The following is a 20,333-nucleotide window of genomic DNA, read 5'->3' as shown; positions in this document are numbered from 1 at the left end:
TATTTCAAGACCTGCAATTCCAAAAGTAAACATAACACAGCAAAGCTTTTAGCATAGATCATCTCAGCATGCAGGCTGACTGACCTGACACAAATCATTTTCGCCTCCTTCGCTGCATGTACCTGTGCTATCGCTGCAGGAGAGGCTCACCTATTTTAATCTGGAACGTCCTTTATGAACTACAAAATTGTATCTTTACATAATAATGATTAGTGATGCAAACAAAAATGACCAAACAGAAGATGTGACTGAAAAAGAAATATGACTGAAAATGCTCTGTTAATCTCTGTGCTCCTCTCCCTGTATAATCTTTAATAGATATTAATTTTATAGGGGAAAGTCTGCAGCCCTTTGAATTTTACAGACTACGTAAGCCATGTGTTGTGAGTTACAACTTTTCAAAAACAATGCTTTAATCAAAATCTAACTTTAAAACAACTAATCCCCACTTAAGCTGGTCAGCTGAATCCACATGGTGGCCCAGGAAAAATAAATCCACTCGCAAAGAATGTAGATGCAGACAACAATTGGACACAGATGTGAGAGGAATTAGGCACAGTTTACAAAATGCTACACTTCACTTGTGTCTCTATATGTGGCTGAAAAAATGAGGGTTGCCAAAAAATCCAACATCGAATAGCATGGTGTTTTTTTTTTTCATCCTCAAATGTAAAGTATTTTAGATGAGAAAACTGCTGCACATGGGAAATTACATGGTGGTGTAATTCTCCACAATGACACCACTTTTCTGAACATTGGTTACTGACAAAAAAAATAAGTATGTGTTTTTTAAATTCATTTCAACCCTACAGGATGCCATAAAACATATCCAAACAAAAGTAAATTTTAAATAAATATACAAAACATTGCTTATTATTTACTATTTTCCTTATATTGCATTTTTATTTGTACCAATATACTGTGGGACAGTCGACACATTTAAGCGCAGCACACAAATGAGTCTGATGGTGACAAATTTTGCAAGCAGATGGTGCTTCACACACAATTTTAAATTTTGTACTTGTCTATAATTAAAAGCACAATTATTAACAGATGTCTTGTTTGTTGATGTGCAATTTGTCCCTCTCATTTGGTTCAATCTGACATGGTGCTTGCAGCAATTCACTCAATAGCTACATTAAATCTGTTAATACTGTGCTCTTCAACCCTCAAAATTATTTCCAGAAGGCCAGTTCGCCTTTGAGGGGCCATCAAACAAGATTTAAGGTGCACATTTTATCACAACCTGCCTACCACTGTGACCACTGCAGAATGATAAAGGCTTTACAGCGCAGAGATGAAAGAAGGGCCAGTGACAAATCTCAACAGTTATATCACTGTAATACTTATGACTTGTTAGTCTAATTCTCTCAAATCTAAGACGGTGATCTATTACGTGAATTAGAATATCTAAACAGGGTGGAAAGCAAAGCAAATTCTGAAATAGCTTAGTTTATATGAATATAAAACAGATAAAGCATTTAAAAAAAATGTAAAAGCAGAAAACGTAATACGATCTGTGTGGGGTCACGCTGTGCTATAGGGAATCTATTGGCGATACAATGCAATCGCTTTGAATACAATTTCTGTTTAGACTTACAGCACAGCAGCTTCCTTTATATCTTTACTATGTAAACATATTGCCATTTACAAACAAACATGCAAGTGGGTATTAGTGACTGAGGACCTGTAATGGCGATCAACAAAAAACTTTAAAGCTCATTTCCTGCTCTTTCAGCCACACATTTCAAATCCAAGGAGCGGTGTGTTAACAAAATAACACCCCACAGTATTTAGTAAACAACCGTTGCACCCTAATCACCCAGTAGTGGCTACTTAATAGGAGGTCACCTATTTCCTTCGTTCTCTCGCGCTCTCTCCCCCCCCCCTCTCCGTTGTCTTCACTAACAGCCGAGTGAGGCAGGATCAATTAGCCCTCTGTCTTTCACCATTTTCAATCTCCTCCCTGAGAGAGGCGAACAAGGGTTTGGCCGGGGAGACACATCCAATACGAAAGGCATCAGGCCTTGGGCAAACAATGCCACCGTCACCGCCGACCACGCTTTCTTGTACACACTGCTGCTACACATGCATGAAGCGCTGGCCAGGCAGAGAGACCCTGCTCTCTCCCTGTGTAAAGCAAATACACAGTGTAAACAGCCTCAAATCAGCCCACTCATTATCTGTTAATTGGATAAATAAGGTTATTGTGTGAGTGAATGGCTGCAGCAGGCTGTCACACACTGTTATGTTTGTCTACACGGAGCAGAGGCAACCCTGCAAGCAGTCTGGCTCACCAGCCTGCCCTAACCTTTCTATTTCTGCTCTTTCATCTACAGTACTAACACACACCTTTCTAAACACATGGAAAAGGGCAGGCGTTTGAAAATGACAGGAACTAGAAGATGAAAAAGGACAGAAGGAAAAAAAAGAGATGAAATGCCCTCCAAACACACACACACACACACACACACACACACACACACACACACAACACACAATAATTCCCTGACTTGTGATGTAAGCCTGTGATGATGCACACAACATTAAACCAGAACATCCTTCAATTAGAGAGGCTAGTGATTACAGTGGGTGAGTCATCTTCACTACACGTGAAATACTGGCGAGCGGAGACGCAGCACGGCCGGGAGTCGGGGCCTGTTGTCTTGGTCAGACGCTGAGAGGCTCTCAGGTCTCCCTGCAGCATTCCTGGCCTCAGCAGATGGCATTAGATGTCAACTGCTTTAACTGTGTTGGTTTTGTTTGTTCTGCCAGTCGAAAAGAGACTCCTGCAGGGACCGGCCTGTTTTCCTTGTCTGATCAAAAATGTAAACCGGGCCAAGCATAAGAGGATCCCATATTTGCAAGGGAAATTACGTGAGATATATATTTGCCCAGATGAAATTATTTTTTGTGCTTATGTTGACGATTTTTCAGCCGTTTAAAAAAAAAAGTATTTTACTTACACGTACAGACAATTCTAAGGTCATTATGTGTGTGAGTGAATTTTTTTATCAGTAGAAAAAAATATACACAAACGCACGCCAAATATATTAATTATATATAAATATATATACATACATACACACACGCACAATTTTCTTTTTTCACAAATGTAAATTACAATTACAATTGAATATTTTTGAGAAAAAAGTGGTCTTGAAATTTGTGAACCTATTGCATGTTTTTTTTAAAAATAAAACTGATTGGAGGAATGAAGGAACATTATATTAGTTTTAAGACCTGTGTCTTTTTCAGGATGAGGTTTGTATTCACTTGCCTTTAAATTAAAACTTAAAAATTTTCACCCAGGGCTGTGTTTTGTTTTGGGTTTTTCTTTTTCTTTTTTCTTTCTTTTTTAATTATCTATCACCATCAATGAATTACAGCTATAATGTAAAGAGTAAATCCTTCATTTTTAGTTATCATTGTTCATATATTGTACAGTTCTACTGTATTACAATTCTTACTTACAATAAGCTGTAGTGTTGTAGGTTCTGTTTTGATTCCTGACAAGTAATGACAACATTAGTCTTGAAAACTAACTGCTTTGTTGACATAAATGCCTTAATTGTGAATTAATTCTTTAATTAAATGTACATGCAAATCTATGATATGAAAGATATTTCCACACACAGACATATATATATACACACACACACACACCACACCACACACACACACACACACTGGCATATTCAAAAATTATACAAATGAAGACAAGGCAACTAACAGATGAAAAATAAATTATACATTTAAAATATACTCACTACAATTATGGTTGAATCCCTGTGTGTTTATCCCTTCTTCTACTTTCTTTAAAAAAAAAAAAAAACTCTTCTACAGACAGATGGTTCAGTCCAGCAGACCGGACAGAAAACTTTTCTTTAAGGAGTTCTTCAGGTGTTGGTAGAACCTGTAGCACAATAAATGTAAACTACAAGACTACTTTTTCTTTTTCATTTTAGGTGTTGGAACCCATGGAGCCCCGCACGATATCTCAGGAGACCCAGTCCTAGTGAGAAAGAGAGTTGTCCGATTACTGCTTCAGGCAGTGACTAGTGAGTGTCTGAGGAAGAGGGAAAAAAAGAGAGAGAGTGAGAGAGCAACGCGGAGGGAGGGAGGGAGCGAGGGAGGGAGAGGGGCAGTGAATAAGGGAGGGAGAGGGAGGCTGCTGCTGTTTGAAAAAGCAGAAAAGTTGTGCGGAGCTCTCTCACAGGAAGACTTTGGGTCTGGAGGAGGCACGCGGGAGTTGCGCCTCACACCAGCTCCCCATATGTCATTCACTCACAGCTTTAAGCAATAGAGCCCTCTCCAGATTGTATCAGTTGAGACTAAGACAATGAAATGGCAGATCTCTCCACCGGCCTGCCTGTCCGCTGGAACACTAGGCTCTGCTCACACACCCCGAGGGCCCACACTTTTCTTACCCCCCTTTTCTCTCTTGTTTTTGTTATGCTCCTTTTTTTTTCTACCACAAACCACATTTTTTTTTGCTCTCTTTTGTGTGTCTTAGGTCACTGCTGGATTTCTCTCTGTTTCTCTCTGTCATAAAGGGACCTCAGAGGGGTAAACAAGGGTGCAGGTCATTAGCTTAGGTGATGGGGAGCCGGAGGTTTACCAGCGGCCGAGCGTCTCGGCTCTGTCCGTCTCCACAGCAGTCTAGTGGAAATCCTCCGTCAACACATACACACCGCGTCTGTGTGCAAGGTAATGACTGCCTTCTGTCTGCTCCAGGTTATTATTTCAACTGTGCAAAGCTGTTACACAAGGCCATGCTGCTACTGATGAGCTCAAACTGGTGATTTATTTAAGCGGGTGATGAGGCTTGTACAACTTTTGCTTTAATATGTCGAGCTATTTTTTTTTCAAAGAATATCAATTTTGTGTAATGAGCGGTTGAAAGAGCGATGCACCATTTAAAATTTTGTTTGATTTTCACATAATAAAACAGAGGTTAAAATACCAACTGTAATACTGAAAAATGATTTTCAAGGAAGAGGAAACCATACATTTACAACGGTAAAGAGGTGCTGAGAGAAAAAGAACACCCACAGCTTAAAGAATAGTATACTTTGTTTGCGGTTGGCTTATGTACACACTGCTTGTACATCTCTGTTTCTTACTAGTCAGTGGGTGATGAGAAATAAGAATTTTAAAATTTGTCATGTGTGTCATAATCAGATCTGTTTTTGTTATATGGCTCCGTGCGGTGTTTTAATCAAACAGGAAATGATAAATTGGTGGGTTTCTACTTGATCAGCTGCAGGGTTCACAACCCATACTGAAAGCAGGTCAACACCAACCAACCTCTGTCGAGCAATAGTCAACAAGGAGCTGACAGAAATAGATCAGAGCTGCAGAGCTCCTGATTTAAATACACTGCAATAATGATGGGGACGTGCTGCCTGCCGTTTCCTAACCAGCTACCCACAGGTGAATCCATAGGCTTATGTTTCAATATCTGAGCATGAAATATATTGCACATTCAACAGGTTTTTTATAAGTCAATTGACTAATAGATGCTTAGGGACTCTCAAGTAACTATTTCTAATAGCGGAAGTGTACACATGCCAATTGAGTTACTGCATTTGCACTGTTGCTCTCTATTTCAATAAGCAGTTGTATAAAATTAGCTTGAGATGCAATTTTGCAAGTGAGTTATTTTCAAATTGCACAGTATCATTATCCAGGGTTGTTTATGTCTCGATGACTAAACTCAGATTTCCCTCATACCCTCATGCATGCGGTGCTGTATGGTATGTTTTGAATCAAGGGTCAAATCAACCCAGCGGTTTTACTGTTTTCATGATTGACAGTATTTCATGCGGACAACCGTAAGTAAAAGGTGGTTTAACGTCGAATCTAAATTGTCAAGATGTTCTTTCGGTTTAACTTCTGATAAAAAATATTCACAGAGATATAGACTATTGCAGTTTAAGAGGTACTGAGACATATTCAGTAAAAGAAAAACGTCATTAGATGCATAAATAAGAACAATAAAATCATCTTTTTGGCAGCTATAAAAGCTTAAAACTGTCCACATGTGCCAAATGGAAGCTTAACAAAAGATGCACTGATACTGTCCAACTGACTTCAGCACTTAGACACCACTTGCCAGAAACTATATCAAGTAAGAAATTTGAGAAGTGAGCTAAGATTAAATGTGAAACCGTTCTTTATTAAGGATTATCTTGATGGGACTCAATGGTCTTCATGTGGGGTTGCAAGGATGCCTGCCTGCAATTTAGAGTGAAGAGAGATGTGCACTGTCCTCCACTGCCAACAGGTTATCCACTCAGCTTCTCACACACATGAAAATAGACTCACTTCCAAATGGCTGATTCTGTTTTTGAGATAAAGACTGGAGGGTTAATGAACATCTAAATGGAATCCTAGTGCTTGGAAACTTTCGGATCTTAAACCCCCCCGATTCTTCCTCAAAGGGGGACATCTCGGTAAAGAGAGTTTACTTATCCTGACAAAGAATACATAAACAGTGTGAAAGGAGCAGGAACGGTGTGACAAGGAGTCAAATGGTACAGATGAAACAAAATGCTAACACCCCGGTGACACAGTTGCAATATTTTCATATGCATAAACTGCAAATTTGTTTGGGTGGAGCTACTACAGTGTTTATACAATGTCACACACTGGGGGGATCAAGTTCCTTTTTTGACATAAGTCTCAGCAGAGCATTACACTCAAAACCTTCCTCTAAGAAGGGAAATCTGAACTTGGGACAACTTTGGATAAAATAACAGTTTTTATATATTTATACAGGCATTACCAGGTGAAGTGTTCACCTACTGACTAAGGAGAAAATAAAAAAAAAGCTCTTAACAACACAAACCCCTCAACCTTCCAGCCTTGCCCCTGACACAAGTGGAACATTAAGTTTGCTGCATGGCAATTTGTCAAAGAGCCCAGGAAGTGCTAGGTATTGGATATTCACGAGTTATTCAATGTCCATAGTTTCCTGTTGAAAATAACCAAGCTCCTTAGAGTGACATATGCTCGGTATAAGCAAAACAACACTGATGGCCAAGGGAAATTCAAGACAATTTTCTATACTATTCTATTCTTTGTTCGTTCCCACTGCTTGTATTTTTATGTGAACTCTTGAACTAGCCTAGCAACTTGCATAGCAATAGTGACAGCTAAAGCAATGATAGCAAAAATAAAAACCAGCCAAGACAAATATGTTACTTAAAGTTTTAGATGTCTTTCTGCATGTAGTATTCAAGTTGATACAATATAACATTAAACCATCTATTCACAAGGCTTTCATTAAACTCTAAAGAAAATCTTTGATGATGACAACTTGTCGCCACAAAAAAAGGGTTTGACAGTGCAGACAGATAATTTTGAAGTCGCTCAAGGTAAATTAGTAGCAAGTCAAGTGCTTTCATGTGGTGAATGAAAGTTCCAAGTGAAGCCTGAGTTCCTTATAAACAAACATCAGGTTGGCCTGCCTCGCTGAGGAGCAGTGATAAAAGTAAACACAGCATACCTCAACATGAAAATACATTGGAGCTTTCCTCGACAGAGAGCAAGGAACAAAGGAAATGGTTAACCTCAGTGGACGTCACAACCTTAAATGAACAGACTGACCCTACTGTTGCAGCCATCTTGGTTTCAAACAAAACAAGAACATGTTTTGAGTTAAGTGAAATATGCATTTGTCTTGTGAATTATATAAAATATATAGCAAGGACACTTTAGCACACTCTTACAAAAAAATTTCAAAGGTCACTTCAAAATTTTGTATTCGCTGAATTAAAACCACAGTGTGCACTAACTAGTATTTAGTTTAAGAACACCCAGTACACACATTTATCCATGAATATACCATGAGAGACAAGTTGTACTTTATGACCAGTGAGGCACACCTGGTGAAAGTCTATGAGGACCCCGAAAATCCTCAGACAAAGACTTTATTGCTCTCCAATGGCCCCAAAAAAGCCAAACAAGCACACTTTAGAGAGCTATTACTCAGAATGAGACATCACTACGGCTGGAAGTATCACCGCAGGCGTTACGCTAAGAATATATAGCCTGTTAAAAGATAAGTAAGAAGAGTTCATGCGGCGTAATAAGTCACTTGAATATGGTCTGTTGTATATATTGAGGTTGCCTTCCTTAGAATCTGACTTCAGTTATGAATATGTGATTTACCATTCATTGTTAAACCAGGCTAAATATGCATTTGTGTGAGGTAGACATCATCACTTCACCATAGTTGGATGACAGCATTTTCCTGTAAAGACAACCCTCTCATACACTTGAGTGGAGGACCACATCACTTGTTAAGCTGTCAGCGATATTTACAAACTGAAGAAACACTGGAATGCAAGGTTTGGTAGGTTTTTAAAGACGACTATACACTACACTTCAGCTGAGCATATATGTGATACTCTGTCGGTTTGAATGTGTGGTAAAAGTTGCGCTTAGATGGCTTCATGAGGAAATAATCTAAAAGTATTATTTTCCCTAAAAAGGCTATATTTGACCTAGACTCATTATCAGCATCACTTATATAATTTTTTGTCAATACTTGCCACTCAGCATCACACTACTCTCATTTGCTAAAATGGTTTAAAAAATAAAACATCATTTTGAAAAATGAATATAAAAGCCTGAAATAGCATATTTTTGTAATAGTAAATGATGACACATTATAAGCATGATGACAGACCAGATACTTTATACCCATTTTCTTGACGTTGTGCCCCATTTAAAAAATGAGAAAATAAGACAAGACAATTTTAACAGTTGCGATTCAAACCTATAAATAATAGAATTTCACAGCTGCAAATTTGAAGTCTGTGTCTTATACAACTGTTGAGAATATATATATATGTATATACACAAATGATTACTTTGCAAGTTGAAGAGATATCACTCATGGTTACTATAGTGTAAGAGCAGTAAGTGGGTGGGATGACTAGCACTCATCTAGTACTAGTAATCTGGTAAGGTTTCAAGACAGAACTTCAAACAGCAATGCCACTAAATCAGAATTAGCTGCACCCTAAAATACCAATATGTTTGGTAATAAATTTTCAGCACCCCTCTAATGGCAGCATTTGTCATGACTGCCCCAACTGTCTGGGGCTGGCTTCTGACTTGTGCAACCCAGGCGGCCAGAAATGTGGCACTCCCCGTCCCCTCCACAGCTGCCTGCCAGTTGGGCCCAGGTCAGCAGAGCACTGGGGGCTGGTCCGCTGATCAGCAGGCATGCAGTGGATCTGGCCCATGGGGGTGGGCTGGGGTGGTGGTCATCACAGGGAACTTATGTTCACCACACCACCAACTCCCAATGGGTTCGAGTACGAAATGCAGAGGTTATAGACATAACTGTTGCCTCACAATCCCACCCCCTCAGGCCTGACTCCATGTTCCTCCCAACCCCCGTGCCCCCCCCAACCCTCTGAGTCACTAACCAAAACCCCACTAGTCCAGCCACTGTGACATTTGTGAAGCCAGGAGTCCACATAACAAAAACACATTAGGCAAATGTCTGGGGTCAAACGTCTGTTTGAATTGGACAGATGAAAGCCACTTAGATTGGGTCCATGCCATTCTGCTTAGTGACTAAATACAGTTACAAAAGAGGCAGTACTGTGCAAGCCAGTGGTTTGTCTCTCTGACAGCATATGCTTCCACATTCAAGTTACAGTGCTGTGTTTGCCAAGGGAAGATACAAGAGCACAGACAAGGCTATTTAAGCCTGGGTATTACCAATCAGCTATCTATCCTACATAAATAAAACAGAAATACTACGGACCGGAAAAGAACTTATATTTAACCTACATCCACATTTGTTCTCTAAAAAGCAAGTGCAAGCGAACACAGCGGGGGCATTTGCAGTGATGAATGGGCACTGCCATTGGACACCAGTTTTCAGTAATTTTTAACTCCCGGGCTTTAACAGCTGGGCTTATCTGTCTGCCTAGCCTCCCTGTGCATGTGCACTTATAAAAGCTGTAGCTTGGATTATCTACGCACCAAATGTCACTCATTTTATAGAACAGTGGGAAACATGCTGAGCTGCAGATTTTTTTTCACAGCCTTGAGGACAGTGTGAACTATTAGCAGCTTGCTAAACTAGTGGATCCCTCCAATCATGCTGGTGTCAAAGGGACATGAAGTATGAGTGGTTTCCAAAATAAACCAATGTAATAATGGCAAGAGGAGGGCTGATGTATATGCTAATGCTTAACTCCAAAGTACCTCATAGTGACTTCTGTGCATGCGTCTGGTACTTGTTGCTGCAGTCATCACGACTGAGGGAGACAGCCTTTCATTTATTGTTTTTACTTGAGCACTACTGCTGCGCTATCAATATCCAGTGAACAGGAAGAGCTGTCCAAGTTACTTTACATATGAAAAAACAAAGGCAGCATCATCCAAAGGAGGAGACCACTAACCGTGGGTCACAAACCAGGAGGAAATAACAAACACATACAAAAATTCCCTGGAAGTAAACATCGATTCTTCCTGTTCAGTCCGGTCCGACTGTGATGCTGATCCACTTTCTTGAGATCTCCAACTTCCTAATTCAGTTCATTTGGACAAACATATCATTGTGAAAGACATCAATAGAACCGACTGGACTCGATGATATGCCAACTTTCCATGTTTGTTTCCTCTTGATGTGTTCGGAACAGCAGTGGCCCAGTTAAAAGGTGACTTCCTCTATGAGGAAATGGAATTTGCAATGGACTCCTTACAACACACTCCCCCTTTGTACTGCGTGAAAATATGTTCTATCTCATCTAGCCAGAACTGCTTTAGGTCTCATATTTAGCCGTTTTCGCTCCGTTTACATTTTCATATTGGAGCAGTGTATTTCTCAGCTATATGACTTTATAATATGGCACAATGCTTTTACGGTGACTGATTAATGATGATGATCAAAAACACATCTCTTAAAAAAGCAGATAGACAGTAAATGTTAATCAGAAAATACAGCCATAGTGTGGATTTTTTTTCTTTGCCTCTTGTTTTGCTGCTGTAGGTATTTCCTGTGAACATTTAGTCTTCTTCTTTGTTGCAGCGTTACTGAAATCCAACAGTGGTCACGAGCAAGACTGGACAGTAAAAGTTGCATTTCAAGGGGGAAGTAACAGACGAACGATGGCAAACGTATAACCACAATAGTGGTGTTAATAGTGGGCGTGAAGCTGAAAATGTATTGACAGGTTAGATCTATGTGCATTAAAAACCTTTAAAGACAGAAATGATTGATTGTTATTTAAGTTAATGTATCTAGTCCATAAACTAAATGGATTCCCATTGATATCTCACCTCTTTTAAAAGTCCATCTAATTCCATCTGTTATGTAGCCTCTTGAAATCTTATTTGTGGACTCAAACCTTTCTTAGTGTATCTACATTTATCAAGAAGCTGAAAAGCAATTTTTAATTTTGTTTTTTACTTATAGGTCTTGAACTTTGAAACTGTTTTAGATGCGACATTTAACAGCTGCAACACATATATAAAGGTAACATCAATGGAACAGAGATATATTATGTCCAGTGGATGAAGATGGTGAATAGAACTAAAAGTAAGAGACAGATTTTGAAACTGGAGTTAAATTGGCTACAGCTGCCAACTGCCTTAAGGGACAGCTCTTTGTGAACTCTGTAATTGACACCTATGATAATGAATATACCTGTGAATCAGAGATAAATTATCACATTAATATGGAGGGTTTCCCCGACTGACCTTACGAAGGAGATGCACACGGTGAGGAGAGATGAGATGAATAGCGAGCAACCTCTGATGATGAGCATATGATTCATCAATACCAGCAGCTCTTTGCTAAGAACACAAACTAAACCACAACAAAGAAATTCCGGTCATCCGGGGCATTGCCTCCGACTCCAAAATAAACATTACGTTTTGTTACAAGGATCCGCTTCTGTGTTGAAGGGGGGGAAAGCAGACAGCGGGAAAACAGGAGGGGGAAGAGTGTGAAGCCTTCCTCCTCTTGACTTTGTGACTCAGTTGCTCAAGCCCCAGGTGTTTTTGTTCTCAAAACAGCTAGTGAGTCTTCTGCTTGACATCCAGTCAATCAAAAGCAGCAGAGAATTTCTTGTTAAATAAATGAATAAATTGTTCGTAATGCTTTCTGTGCCTACTTGTACCAGTGAGATACACCTATAAATAGCTCAGCAGCCTGCCATGGAAACAAACAACCGCCTCATCTCGGATCAGTTACAGAAGTAGCAACTTTTTATAGGTCACAAAAACTTCCAGTTGCCTAGGAAACAATGTGGAAGAGTAGTGCACTTTTGGAACAGGTAGTACCGGTCAGGGCAATTAGAGGGCCCATTTTGTTGAATGGGAATTATCAGAGAGCCGGCTTGGGGTAATTGAGGGGTTTGCTCATTCACTGGCCACAGACTTTTCTCCCAACGCTGCACCTGGGCCGAGGCACTATGAACAACTCACAATAGACAGAAATTTCTGTTAGTCATCTGGAAGCCAGGGGCAGTTATCTGTCAAAGGACGGGACTGGCGGTGTAACAAAAAGCCACTATCTGTATATTGATTTCCAGTAAAATTGTGCATTCTGTAGCCAAGCTAAAGTGGAAAGCAATGTATCTGTTCGGTGTCCAGAGAACTAAGCTTGAAACACGTCGCTTTTCTTTATGTTATATAACAGCCGTTTCCGTTCATCTCCTGCTCCTTGTCTGCTGCCTAGGAAGCTTCTTTCTATGCTGCGTTTGTTGTGGATACCTGAAGACAATGCTCCCGCAATTGGATTTAACTTGCTGTACCTGTCACTAAAGTCCCATAGGCCAGCCTACATTCACAGCTGTCTCTCTCACAGACCATTGCATGATGACTATGCAATTTACAAAATTACAAGCTAGCTGAAACCCTGTCCCAAAGAAGCCCCAGACTCTGCCTGAATTATTAATCAACTATTGATGAAGGCCTGATAAATGCACTCGGCTCACCGTCCCAATGACATTCTTGTCTCCTGCCCCTAAGCCACTTCTGATGCTCCGCTCTGCCTATATGTTTCTGTCCACTGACACAAAAGTTACCAAGATGTGAAATGTGCACATTTAAATCAAAAGAGGTAATTGTTTTCAACAACGTATCGGCTTACAGATCTCAACTGTACCACTATCTCTGCTGCCCGGGAACTCAAATAAGCACACTTCCATGCCAGCTAATTACAGTTTCACACTGTGTGACAGTCGACAATCTTCCCCTATTCTGTTGGCCAGCCACCAAAGTCTTCTAATGTGCTCACACAAGGGGAATCAACAAAGGAAGCTTATGGAGGTATACAATCATCAGCAGAGAATTACAGACATAATTTTGATTACTTGTCTGCCTTTAGGTATTAATATAAACCCCATCAGGGTGTGGATGTGTCTTCTAAAAACAGCTTGAATGAATTTATGTAAACACACCAGGGGAATTCATAATACCACATGTACAGTGAGGATGTTAAGTTTATCAATATCATGCACATTATCAAATGACAGTCAAGCTCTTCTGACTGACCTCTGGGCCTGGTCGTCCATATCTCCACCACCATCACCTCTAGCAGCTGCAGAGCACTTAATAAATTGCACCTTTAACAAAAGGAAAAGGTGATGAATTGAAAAATGTTTAGCCCGTTCATGCATTATTAATGCAGCCTCTCCCTCGAATCGGCCGCTGATAAATAATTAAAATTAATCTCATTATAGGAGTTTTCATTATAGGATAACTTAATTAAATGAAAGCCCAAGGACCTCTGAAGGCCTGGAGCCACTAGGGCCCCATGCCCTACTCCTCTAATGGGTCAGGACAGGAGAGTGCACTGGTAATGCACAGGAGCCCATACATTATTTAATGGATCCCGCTAAGTAAGGACAGATCAATGATAACTTGTCATCTCATCAATGTGTTAAAAGCATTCCAAAGCCCACTGCAAGACAAATCCCAAAACTGGAAATGCAAAAATAAATGCATGCACAGACTGAAAACCCACACGCCTACAAGCACATCCATATTTATTCTACACCAAGCAATGTCACTTACTGTCATTTGAGGATGCGGCTATGAATATGCTTTGTTTGTGCATATCGAAATGCAATACAAACGGAGGATGCCTGTGCATTCCACTGATGGGAAAACAGCGGAGGTTGGAGGATGGAGGGTGGAAGGAAAAGACTTGATGCCTGTTGCCTACATTACATTTCAGGTCAAATGTGCTTCTGTGAAAATGGTGAAGGGTACAAGGTACATCTGATACCAAACAATAAATGATATCAGAGTCAAATGGGAGCCATTAAAGACCTTCTTGGTGAATGAGAGGAGGGGCTGAAGAGGAAGGGGGTATCTGAGTTTGTACTGTCTCCAGGAGCACTTAAGCACTCTAATTATCACACCACAGTGAAGATGCACACATCTAGCTCACATTGAGATGACTTAAACTGCTTTTCCGCCACACGCAGATCGAGTTCTCGGCTCTACAACACAAGCACCAAAATAAACTGCATCTTAAAGTTGTGATTACAACAATGCGTTTGAGATAAAGAACTGCAAACTCTCAAAAACTCTCAAAAAATAAATGTATATAAAATATAAGTGCATGAAATGCTAACAATTATGTTCTATTTGAGCTCAAGCCTCCATTACTGCCTTAAACTGATTTACAGATACTGTCCTAAACTATTTCTACTATTAAGATAGGCTACAGTCATAACAGCTACTGTATCCTTACTCCATATAAGACACTCCATTTAAAAATAACAGGAAGTAATGATAGATGGAAAAAAATATGTGTTTTAAGGTATGATTTATCATGTTACCCTTATTTACCAGAGGCAGTACTGTGTATGTGCCTTAAGAAAAAAGATGTAATTTGGTTAAATACTATCAACAAATTGTATCAGTTTGTTTGAATATATTTCAGCACCATATCCGCACATTATATTATCTTGTAACAGCTTTGTGTATACCACAAACAGAGGCTTCCATATGATTACTTTGGGCTCTCTCTCTCTCTCTCTCTCTCTGCAGTACAATTTCAACATGTGCGAAAAGTTTTGTTGTGTTTCAAAAGAGGAGTCAGACAATTACGGTCAAGGTCCAGCTTTGACTTTGAAGTCCCAGGTCTGATGACTCATACTGTGATTCTTCTAAATCAATATCCCACACTAATATTCTAACCTAGACTTTAATATCGTTGCCACACTCCTACAGATAAAATGAATGTAATTATTGCATTCAAAATAGTGTTTAAAATAATAATGGCAAGAGTGTAATAATGAAAAACACATGTGACAGACCTCCATTAAAATGTAAAAAATCTCACATTATGTATATGCATGTCAGACCTGCATTTCAAAGAGGAAATCTTTAACATAAACATTAGCATTTTGTGAAAACAACTGAGTAATTAGTTTAGGGCATAATAAGCTGGGGTAGGCACACAATGAAAGAAAGCATTCTGGCTTTAAAATGAATAAAAATTGATTGTGTCCCAATAAAAAACGAATTGGCGGAGTGTTAACTGGATTCCACATAAACGTCTGTAGCAGTCCCTGGCCGCTTTATTGTGTGCTAATGCAATAGAGAACACTTAGCAATAAATGCTCCTCTCTGATGAGCTCACAGAGGCTTTCCAAGATGGCCTGATGAAATTGTAAAAATTAGATTTGAGCTAGCTGCTAATGACTCCTAAAACAAAGGAAAATCTCTAAATAGAATTAGCCTGCCCTCTTCTTCTCTAAATACATCATATGTAAATTACTGTCATTTGGAGAAATATGCTTGCCTGGAAGGTAAAGCCTTCATTAGAGATCTCAGTAGGTTTGGGACTCGAATAAGAACTCCTCCAGGACATTTAAAAAGTTTGAGTACCGAGAGAAGGTAAAGGTATTGTTCACTCATGGCAGCAGATGAGAGACATGACATCTATTTTAGTTCAATCAGATGGATTTTCCTCTAAAGCTGAGGACATAGAGCTGCTATAATGTCATACTGTACGTTAACCTATATTTGTATTCAGTTTGGAATCCCACTGTGCTCACCACCCTTCCACTCAGTCAAGTGCACAATTTCTCTACAAATAGCAGACTCACTTATAATATCTTCTGTGAGCCAGTTCATAAATGAGGCAAGACAGACACCAATATACAGTAGAGTCTCAGTGAACACAATTCAGTACAGTCCATTAAATGAGTTAAAATCTGATACATTACAGCAGTCACTATGAGCATTAAGTGCATACAGCTTCTATTTTAAGCTTTTAATATGAAAGGTCATGACAACTGCACCTTCAGAATGATGTTGTGGGTTTGATTAGTGCTATCCAGCATTCAAGTTCTGTGAGTGCCATGTTTGGCAATGTTTCAAAATGTCCCCAATGATGGTAAATGTTATTAACAACAATGAGAAAGTGAACTACTGTCTTAGATATAATGACTTGCAGTATGTTTCAGACAAGGCTTAAACAGCTGACAAAAAACATGCTATTTGAATTAAATGTTTAGTTTCAAGTCAAGTGAAAAGCTATTTGGTCTTATTGTCAGTGTTATACTAGATAACCAAATTGCGTTATGCAAAATATTTTTTTTGATGCAGAACAAGCCTAAGTGCTATATAAGAAATATATTAGAATTATCTGGTGCATCAAATACTTAAATTGATATTCTTGTATATCCCCGTCATTGAAATTGTTCAAGGAGCAAAAATACAATAGTTTTAAACTAAGGTTTCAGAAGTGTTTACACAACTTGTTTGCAACAAGTTTACAACTAATTCATTGCCCTTCTAGAGAGAGGCTTCCACTTAACTACTCAATGGCCATTAACATACCCTCGACTGTTTGTTTAGGGCAGGAGAAAGAGACATATACGCAGGAATTATGCACCAATTATACAGGATAAGTTGTGTTTGCAGGAGCTGTTCAACTGTTTCCTAAGACAAACAGAGGGCCTGCTGGTTGCCTAGCTCCAGGCCACAGCCCTTGCCTGCTCCTACCAGGTAGGTATAATTCACTTATCTGGGCATTGTTCTCGGTTCATCCCTGTTGAATCGCGTGGCTTTGCAATTAGATGTGCCCAGCTTTAGATAAAACCTCCACCAAATAGAGGCACAGACCTCACACAGGTCCCCAAATAAGCCCATGCAGAATACTTAGTGTTACCAGGCAGTTGCATGACCCCAAATGTCAATAATAATTTAAACCATTTAATAAGAAATGAATTGTCCACACCATAACTTTCATTCCACAGCTCCGCGGTAAGCACTAATGGATTGTCAATAATGTTTTATATTAATCTAATTGTGAGAAAAGGCAGAACATCTGTAGACTCATTGTGAAGGCGGTGCATTTGTTGGACACATGTCTGTGTGGGTGCAATTGAGACTAAGTCTGTATGGTAGTGAAGTTTGAGTGTTTTCTGAGGGTCTGACAGGAGGATCACATATGGAGCAACAGCCAGACTGCAGCTGTGGGGTATTTCCAATGTCCATAAGCACCTACCTATTAACAGGCTTAAAGAAACTCATAATAACTCAAATCTGTCAAACAGTTACCGTGCTGTTATTAACTCTTAGATGCAACCATTTCTTATGAAAATCAAAGGCAAGCTGATACTCAACATCTAATTCTCTTTTTGTCTTGCGTTCATATTCAATATTGTGTAATTAATCTGAGTTATCAAGAAGGGGCACAAAGCAAGATTACTTAATATCTTTAAATATATATCCGAACTTTAATGGTTGTTTGACGTCTACTGGATAGGTAAAGAAAATAAATTCCCTTTATGTCAAAAAAAATTATGTCTATTTATGATATGACACTTTAGGTGTCACATCAAATGTGTAGGAATAGTTAATCAGCCCTGATGTACTTGAAGGAGTCAAACAGCGGATTACAGTAATTGAAAGCCCATACTGTGACAGAAATAACTGTTCTCACACAGGGGCTAGACCCACTGGTGCCTTTTGCTGTCTGTTGGCGAGAACTAAATATATTTTCTGCATTCTGAATGGCATTCCACTCTAACGCATACGTGCCAGTAGTTAACAGTGTATGAGAATAAATAGCTTTCTCAGCCAAGCCTTGAGACATGTCAAAGATGGGCGCACATGTATGTGATTTGTGTGTTTGTGGACATATTTTCTAAGTACATAAGCAGCTGTAAAGAAATGTCCATGTCAGTGTCTTAATTTCGCCTTTCCATTGTTATCGGTTTACATTAGTAACAAGTCAGATAAACTCATGCTTATACATATTGACAGAGTAATAACCCTTCTGGCAGAGCAACAGGGCCTAATTTCTAAGGATCTTAACAGTGTGCCAGAATTATGTCACTCTGACCACCTGTTCCTCTGAAAAACGTCATTGGCCTTAAGTAGTTCCGGCACGAATCCAAAATGTGAACTTCTGAACCGGAGTGCTTACTTTCTCATTCGTGTAGAAGCAGGAGGCGGCAGCGTGTAGCAACAGCCACTCTAATTTCGTGGTGGTAGAGGAAGGGTTTACATGAGGGATGTGTTGTCCTGTGCCTGTCACTCAATCTGCCTCTGATTGGCAAAAGCAATATAGAGGCTGATGCTGTTTCGTGTCACCTAAAGGCTAATGAGAGATTAAACATCAGTAGCAGACATGTTAAATATTCCTCCAGTAGTTCAGCAAAGAGTTCACACATGCATCTGCGGAAATAACCCAGGGAACATTTCCATTTCTGGTGAATGGAATAGAACGCATAACAAACACCTAATTCAAGCATTTTCTTTCTTGTCTTATACATATCTGTATCTATGAAATGAAATACAGCAACAACAACAAAGCAAAAAAAAAATGCCACATGACACCTGCTCTAACTAATACTCATCTCCATTGTTCATGAAATACAGGAAATGCCATCATCTCAGGAGAGGCCACACACTTTTAACTCCTGTGCTCCAAAAAAAAACCTTCTTCCATCAAGGGGAAATGCTGTCTGCAGACCCACATCCCATTGCAGGTGGAGGAGAGATAGACAGTATATGTCTTTTAGATTGGAGATCTAAAATAGTTGTGCAAGCGCCGACCGACCACACACAGCTGTTAGTGGTGCAGTGCTGCTTACATCATTGCAGTTTATGCCAATTAGCTTTTCTCCCTATTTGCAGGGTGTTTGTCGTGGATGGAAATAGATGGACCTGCCTCCACATGTACACAGCACTGTGCTCACTCTGACTGAGAGCACAAGCATAACTTAAACAGTATATGTTGAAAATATATGAATAGTAAGAATAAGAACGCTGATTCGACAAAGTGTATGATAAGATTTACATGTTTTCAATGCAAAAGAACTCTAAATTTCAAATTTAAAAAACACAACCAAGAGATTGAGTAGCTTATCAGGAGCTCCACAGGAAGATAGTGCATTAGCTGCACAGGAAAATGTTCCTGTTAAATGGAACAGGCTTGCTGAGGAAACCAGCCCAGCAGTGGTCTGTCATGGGGAGCGGGGCAACCACTGTACTGTGGTGGCCTTGATGAAATCAGCTCACACTAAGGCCCATGTGCTGACAGTAGGGATCAAGGCGGTCAGAGTTATTCCAGGGGTCCTGCCACTCTGCAACCCAATGGCTGACCTGTACAAGAGTCTGATAAGCCACAGACACATAGTGCCAGTCTCCACACCGTAAACTACATGAAAACCTAATGACACAATGTTTCAATTTGTGGGTGACCAGACAGACTGGCAGGCAGAAGAGGGCAGTGTTATTCTTCACTTTTGCACACAGAGGAGCACATTGATAGATGTTCTATCTAATAAATCTCATCAGTATACAGTACCCTCAGAAAACGTCAAAAGCTGTGTACATGATATGATACTCTATGGATCATTATAAAATGTGAGTCCTCCATTTACCAAACAAAATGGACAAATTAACACTTTAGAAGAAGAGAAAAATCCAGTTTCACTCTGTTAAGTAGCACTATAGTCCATTAAAAAATGATAACGCACCTACTGTAAAAATGTCTGAATGTCCTATAAAGCCAGCGACTGTCTGACCTGCTCAGTAAAGAGAAGTAGCCACAGACCCCACTCCATTTGCTCCATGTGTTAAGGTGTCTATCATGTGTGAAACAAGCTATTTTTCTTCAGCTGTGCCTTTTTGACTCTGATGACATAATGCTGGGGAGAGTGGGAGCAGGGGGAACTTTCCCCACTCTTACTTTTATACACCTATTTAAGAACAGCAGCCTTTCACACCAAGTTCAGCAGGAAGAAGTTGTAAAATGAAATGGGCAAGACCTACAGTATTTCATAATTAATAGGTAGCAGTGAGAGGAGAAGGGTCCACGC

The 20,333-nt window shown here is 39.7% G+C and overlaps 1 protein-coding gene across 11 annotated transcripts in view; it reads right to left on the bottom strand.

Annotated features, from left to right (window-relative positions):
* Positions 1-20,333, bottom strand: part of eya1 (EYA transcriptional coactivator and phosphatase 1) — a 61,613-nt gene that overhangs the window by 35,984 nt on the left and 5,296 nt on the right. For 5 of the 11 annotated variants that reach the window (XM_085763783.1, XM_085763787.1, XM_085763786.1 and 2 more), the window contains exon 1: positions 3,771-4,071. The exons of 2 other annotated variants lie outside the window; for them this stretch is intronic. Coding sequence is in view for 4 of the 9 variants with exons in the window: in XM_085763777.1 (XP_085619903.1) it covers positions 13,534-13,553 (20 nt within the window). In the remaining 5 variants the exon portion in view is untranslated. Of the gene's footprint in view, positions 1-3,770; positions 4,072-13,533; positions 13,600-20,333 lie in introns of those variants that run through there. 4 more of the 11 variants (XM_085763777.1, XM_085763779.1, XM_085763778.1 and 1 more) reach the window with 1 other exon arrangement.

Source organism: Trachurus japonicus, chromosome 20 (assembly GCF_045865225.1).
Source record: "Trachurus japonicus isolate A0001 chromosome 20, Traja_1.0".
NCBI classification, from domain to species: Eukaryota; Metazoa; Chordata; class Actinopteri; order Carangiformes; family Carangidae; genus Trachurus; species Trachurus japonicus.
This window is presented reverse-complemented; position numbering and strand designations above follow the sequence as displayed.